At 34.0% G+C, this 6,827-nt stretch overlaps 1 protein-coding gene across 2 annotated transcripts in view; it reads right to left on the bottom strand.

Moving 5' to 3' along the window:
• Positions 1 to 1,492: 1,492 nt before the first annotated feature.
• The window catches only part of LOC135202233 (DCN1-like protein 3), an 11,765-nt gene continuing 6,430 nt past the window's right edge, over positions 1,493 to 6,827 (bottom strand). For both annotated transcript variants that reach the window (XM_064231506.1, XM_064231505.1), the window contains exon 3: positions 1,493 to 2,498. In XM_064231506.1, coding sequence (XP_064087576.1) covers positions 1,678 to 2,498 — 821 coding nt within the window. In that variant the 3' untranslated portion in view covers positions 1,493 to 1,677. The remainder of the gene's footprint in view (positions 2,499 to 6,827) is intronic.

A 6,827-nucleotide genomic window follows, 5' to 3' on the forward strand; every position in this document is an offset into this window, starting at 1 on the left:
TCAGCTTTAGACTCCATTCCTCCCAAGCCATCATTTCTGCTACCACCAGCTTCTTGGTCTCTTTCCTCTTCCCTCTTCCCTGTTTGCCCTCTGCCAGGGTTTAAGATATGACATATGACACAAAATCTGAACACTTGCCTCATCAATCACCAAATGTTGATACATTTGCAAATTTTTTCTTCTACGTTACGAAATATAAAATTTAAAAATCTACTGTTTAAAATTGAGCACTCTTACAATTCTTTAATAGAATTATGTTTGCATGCTGGCACCCTCACTATATATGCAACAGCGATTGTGACATATTTCCTTTCAAGTTAATTAAAACATACCTGAACATAAATGGGTACTAAGTCATCATTTCTAAAATTTTCTTAATCTTATGAAAGACTGTGTTTAACATTAATTAAAAGCTTGCAGAAGATACTCAAAAATATATCTTAAAAACGAGACATAGTATTATGAACAAAAAGCACACATGCATATGATAATCAACCTATTTCCAAGGATTCACATTTATTTTTGAGTGTCCTTCCTCCCATTACAATAATCGTTTCCCTTTTCCATATAAAGAAAGATCATATGCAAAAAATAAAATGAGGTTTCTACTTCCATTAGATGATAAGAGAAACAAATGATCATAAAGATATTAAGTAAAATTATTTGACAAATTTTCCTTCTAAATATTATAAGGCAACATTAGTGAGGCTTCATAAACACATCTATATAAGGCTAACCCAAAGTCTCCCTATAAAAAAAGAAAAGAAAAAAAAAAACTAATCATCTAGGTAACTACTAGGCAAAATTGGATGCACAGACTTCTGAAAAGCAAATCTGATCTGTCTCAAATTTAAATTTCAAACAACTCCATTCAAGGAAAAAAATTTATTTATAACTACCAGTTGCCCGAATTATAAAATATGCTGACTAAAAAAAATAGGCAAATTAGCTGAAACTTTTAGCACGACTTCATTAATGCCTAGGTAACAACCAGATACAGTATATAAAAGTTACAGTACTCTTGTAAGTAGAACTGTGTTACCAATGTCAGTTCAATACCAAACTGGTCAATCACTGCTAAACAAGAGACCATGACAAAAGAAATCTAAGATGCAGAAAATTTTACACAATTTAGAGAACCATAAAAATAAAAATTACCTTTCTTTTTAAGTTAAAATGCTACAACTTCATGCAACTCCCGTTACCTAATATTATATATCCTTGGCTCTAAAGCTAAGCCATGGACTCTGTGCAAAACCTAACCACCCCAAATTCATAAAAACACAGCATTGTGCATTCACCAAATTTCACATACTGTAATATATTCTTCAGACATAAAATGCTATGAAATTCAAAGGCATCAATGAAGTTACAAATGGAAGTTGCTGTAATTACTTGAAGAAATCCAACTTTTGAAACAGAATACTCGACATTCCTCTTTACCTACATATATTACCAGACATCTCTTACAAAAGTAAAATAAAATCCAACATAAGAATTCAGTTATATTTATTAATGAATCACAATTAATGTAAGCTCCCTATATACTTAAAGTTACCTTATAGTGAGAAAATTTGCCCATCATATCCAGTATCCAGTAAAGTTGCTTTTTATTCCATAGTAGTCTTACCTTAATTTCATAACACATCCAAAAACATTCTTAATAATAAAATAACATTAATCACTTTCCTCCCTCAGATCTTTCTTAACATTTTGGTTTAATTGATCATTTTCATATTCGACAAAATCATCAAAAAGGCTCGGCCACGCTTCTGTATCATCATAAGAACTTAAGTCATCCCCCACAGCTTCCACGAAGTTCAGGAACATGTTCCAAGTGTCTCTTGGGATCCCTCTTATATTAGGGTGCAGTTCAAGAAATGTCAACCACCTTTTCAAAATTGCAGGTTCCTGCTGACTGAACACAAGTTTCCACAGTAACAGTGCCATATCAGCTGGTAGTATTCGTTGGCCTGACTCGGCATCTAGGCCGAATTTAAAGGTAAATCTATACAAGTCTTTAAATTTTTCAGGATCTTGAACCTCCAGCAACATCTCTGAAAACTTAGACTGGATGCCTTTCACAGAATCCACTCTAAGTGCTTTACACCCATTAACAAACTCTCTACGACTGAATCTGCACATGGTTTCAGCTCCAAATTTCCAGGCTAAAACTAAAACTTTAAATTCCTCTGGTTTCACATCTAAATCCACACACAATTTTTCAATTCCCTCAGACAGAATAACATCACTTTGCACATCTTTATATTGGTCGAAGAGAACACCAATCTTATTTTCAGAATAATCTTTTGATGAGAGTCTTCTCACTTCATTGCTGGCTGACTTGACAAGTGGTGGAATTCGTGAGTAGAAAGAGCGTTTTTCTGATGCATTTACAATCACTGAATTCTTGCCACTTCCATTACTCTGGGTATCCGGCGGCTGTACAGGTGTGTACCCCTCCACACCACTGAGGCTGCTACCACTTTCACTTACCTCTGTAATGACAAACGGCAATTAACCTTTTAAACAGAAAACACTATTTTGCAGTGCTGTTCACAACACTGAATCATTCTTGATTTACTTACTCTAAAAGTACTTCCTCCAGACCCCAAAATCACACCTTCAAGGATCACAAGTTTTTGTTCTTTAATAAAAACATGGTAAAGTTTAAGTGCTTGAACAGCAACACAGAGAGATCAAGGAAGAAGATAAAATTAGCAGACAGAGAGAAAGCAATTTGGGGCCAAAGGATTGCAGTAAAGTACATATAGTAAACTTTGTGTGGAGCAAAGGAACAATGTAAGCAATAGCATTAACAGAGATTATTAAGACAATTCAAACAACTATCTTATACAGTATCTAACACAAAGCTCCTGACTCATTATGAAAAATTCTACATCACTTTCCAAAAGCACTTCTACATACATATATTATTTAATATTACAAAATGAATACCCAATTTACTCTCAAAATGGTAAAGCCAATGGGAAGGCCATGAATATGAGAATCAATTTCTGTGATTTACCAGCATCTTTTTAATCAAAATTCTTGTTTGGTATAAGTGGCCAAAGAACATTATTTACAAAACTGAATGATAATGCAACATGTTCATTAGTTTTGCATCTAATTAAATCTAGCACACATTTATGAATGTACATTTGCAGATATCACTTTATACATGAGGTAGAAATATGATTCAAGATAATCAGCTTGAGTTCTGAAACACATGCACTTAATAAGTATAGGGGGAATACCTTCATTTTAATCAGACTAGGTCAGTATTCTAATCTGAATGACATTGATAAAATATATAAAACAATGATTTTGAAGATATACATTAACCTCCAGATTCTCTGTCTGATACAGGTGATTTGGATGATGCTCACCAAAATTACTAAACAACTGTGACGAGAGAGATGATGAATGTCGCCTTAAGAATGTGCCATGGCACCCTGAAGACTGACAAGTTACCTAGAAACCACAGGTTCTTGCTAATATAAGTAGTTCAACCCCTCTTCACCAGTCATGATGTTATCAGATTTGTATATGCAGGCAATGAGGGAGAGCTTTGAAATAAGAAACAGCAAACTTGGTTAGCATTTTTACCTTAGCATGGGTAAAAACCATGAGACAAGTTAAATACTGTGTTCATCCCATCCTACCACCATGAAACATAGTCACCTGATCCAAGACCAAGTACTCTTCAACTCTTTCCTAAAGTTGTTCTTGCAACACAGTAAAAGTGATTTGTTCTTCCACAAAGAAAATTAGGATTGAGTTGAAAGGGAAGGGAGGGAAGACAATAATCTTTAACTGGTTTTTCTAACGCTATAATAACAGCAAGTTTCTAATCTTATCGAAAGTTGTTTGTCCATAGTTGATTATAAAATTTTGAGTGTTTGCAATTGTCTGCTGCTATCTTCATGTGAATTGCAATAAATTTGTTATGTTCATTACAGTACCTTAAAAGACAGTGTGGTAGATAGAATATGTCTGGCATTTTGTTAGGCTCTCTTTTCCTAAATCTTTTAATGACAAAAGCAACGAAACTTCATTTTCTGGCTGCTTTGTAACACAATTCAGGTCTTACTGATATTTCAGTCAATTTTTTTTTTTTTATATAATAATTTCAAGATTCTGAATAACTGCCATTTTGCAAGTGAAACTTTCTGGTGGGTCATTAAAACCTCATACTTTTAGATCTACTTTAGCTCCTGCAGTCATTTTAATTTTGTATTGCATATTTAATAGGAGCAATCACTATACCTAATTTTGTATTGCATATCTAATTCACTATACCTAATTTTATATTTAATAGGAAGAATTATTATACCTTGCAAGACAGTTCTAACAAAAGCATTTTGGTGTTCCATAATTCCACATAGTTGTGAGGTTGTCTGATCCCCAGTGAGTACATACAGTCTGTGTTGCCTTTCCATATTTTGAGAATTTTTTAATTTGGACAGGTCTGGGCACATATAGGGTTGTAATACTCTCTTTTGCCACAAGGGTTTTATTTTCTTTGGTAGATTTTGACCTTACAATATCATCTATGCCATCTTTAATGATGTGTTCCTTTTCTGCTTGGGATACCATAGATTCTAAGCGTTAATCACTATTTCTTCTTTTTTTTTTTACATTAAATCAAGCACAGTATTTTGTTACCGGGCTCATATATTCATCTGCACATCTTGGTAGAACTACAATTTCTTGGATACATTTCATTGTCATGTTTGGTAGTTGTGAAGGTTTCAGCATCTTTTTTGTAAAGGGCATATATTTTCTTATAGCTGTATTAAGGTTGTTTCTTCCAGCCAGTCATTTTCTTTTGTTTGTTTAAATAACATCTCTTTGGAAGGACATCTTGTTAGTAAAAAAAACTTTAGGAGTTTTCAAATGTAGCTGTAAGCCATATACTTTTTAGAGGTAATGTTTTAAGGTGACTGAAATGATATTAAAATTGTTTTAGGATGATATTGTAAGGGGGCCGGCCGGCTAATGCCGTTTTTTAACGACAGGACTTTGACATTCATACCACTTAATAAGGTGACTTGGGACATCTCCAAACCGCATATGATTTTCGCCTCTGACCTTTGGTTTTGTGACGCCAGGGCAATTTATCCCGAAAATAACCATTTTTCAAATTCTATCTCCTCCCTTGATATTTAATATTAAGATCTGGGATTACTACCATATATAGACCTGAATGTAGACCTCCAATCAAATGGAGTTTTTTTTCTAAAAGTAATTTTTTTGCTAGATATGAATTTTTCAATAGGGTAAAAAAATAAACCCTATAAACAATGCATGAGGGAAAAAAAAAAAAAAAAAAAAAAGGAAAAAGGGGCTCTATTTGATTGTTCTATAATGTCTTTCCGAGTTATATACCAAATTCCAATGTTATAGCTTTAAAACTAAGTGAGGAGATAGATTTTGAAGGTCAATAAGTATAGTTTTGAGATACGGGCGTTCAAAGTTTTCCTTCGTATTTCTATAAAGACAATGTTAATAAATAATGATTATTATGAATGTATATTTCTTTTTTGTGTATTAATAAACCAAAACTATTTTATTTATCATAACTTAATCATAAATGATGATCCCTTTGCTCATATATCGTAGCCTGGGGCACTGCTTGAGGCAAGATGGGGCACTCCTTCCTACGTAACCCCCTCTCTCCCCTTCACTAACTCGGCTTATTACAGCGAATTTTCTTCTGTATGTTAGCGAGATGTTTTCCTTGTATTTTCCTCTTTGGCATGATGACATTCTTGCCGAAACAAAGATAAACAAACGTAAATACAAGAGAATGTCAGAGGTGAAACTCGAATGTGTACTCTCTTTTTACAAAGACAATTTAATAAATCATGATCATTATGAATTTCATATTCCATTTTGGGTATTAAAAACCAAAACTATGTTATTTAAATGAAGATCTCTTTGCTCAAAGATCGTAGCCTTGGGCACAGTGTGACGTGTGCTGTCAGGCAAGATGGGGGCGTTACTAGGCAACCCTCCCCTCTCTTTTCACTAACTACGCGTATATTATGATATTCTGTAATAATACTTGAGTGATTTTTCTTCATCTGTATGTTAGCGAGATGTTTTCCTTGTCTTTTCCTCATTGGCATGATGAACTTCTTGCCGAAACATACATAAACATACGTAAAAGCAAGCGAATGTCACGAGGTGAAACTCGAACGTGTAGTCTACTTGAAGTCTGTGGTCCTACTGATTCATGGTTGAACCAGATACTCGCAGCTCGCTTCTGCGAGCCACAGAATCGCTACAGATGCCATTTCTCACAATTTCTTCGCCAATAATTATCAAAATTTACGATAACAGAAGAAATATTTCATTTTCTTGTACGGATGAATGTTTTAGGCTTATTGAGTAATGTTTACTAATTACCCCGTAACTACGAAAGTAAGAGGAATTTTGACGAAATATTTCGTATACGTATTCTCAATTGCCATATGAAGCTCCATGAATTTTTTCATGACTGCATTTTTTGCCCTATACCACCATATATAGGGGTTCCGGCCGGCCCCCTTAAGGTATATTTGAAGTTTGTACTATTAAAATAGGCTATTATGTATAAGCAGTTTTTGAGGGGGTAGGCTACTGCACCAAGATATCGTAGATTTTTGGTATTCGTGGGTTGTTGCAGCATATTCCAACATGTGTTAATTTAGATGTTATTTGGACTGACTTTGAGCCTTGAATAATTAATGCCAAAGCTTCAAAGTATGTTTCTAGTGCTAGTACTAATAAGCGTAATGCTACATCGTTGAAAAAATAAAAATGTTCAAAAAATTAATTAG

The sequence above is a fragment of the Macrobrachium nipponense genome, chromosome 30, assembly GCF_015104395.2.
Source record: "Macrobrachium nipponense isolate FS-2020 chromosome 30, ASM1510439v2, whole genome shotgun sequence".
In the NCBI taxonomy this organism is placed as follows: domain Eukaryota; kingdom Metazoa; phylum Arthropoda; class Malacostraca; order Decapoda; family Palaemonidae; genus Macrobrachium; species Macrobrachium nipponense.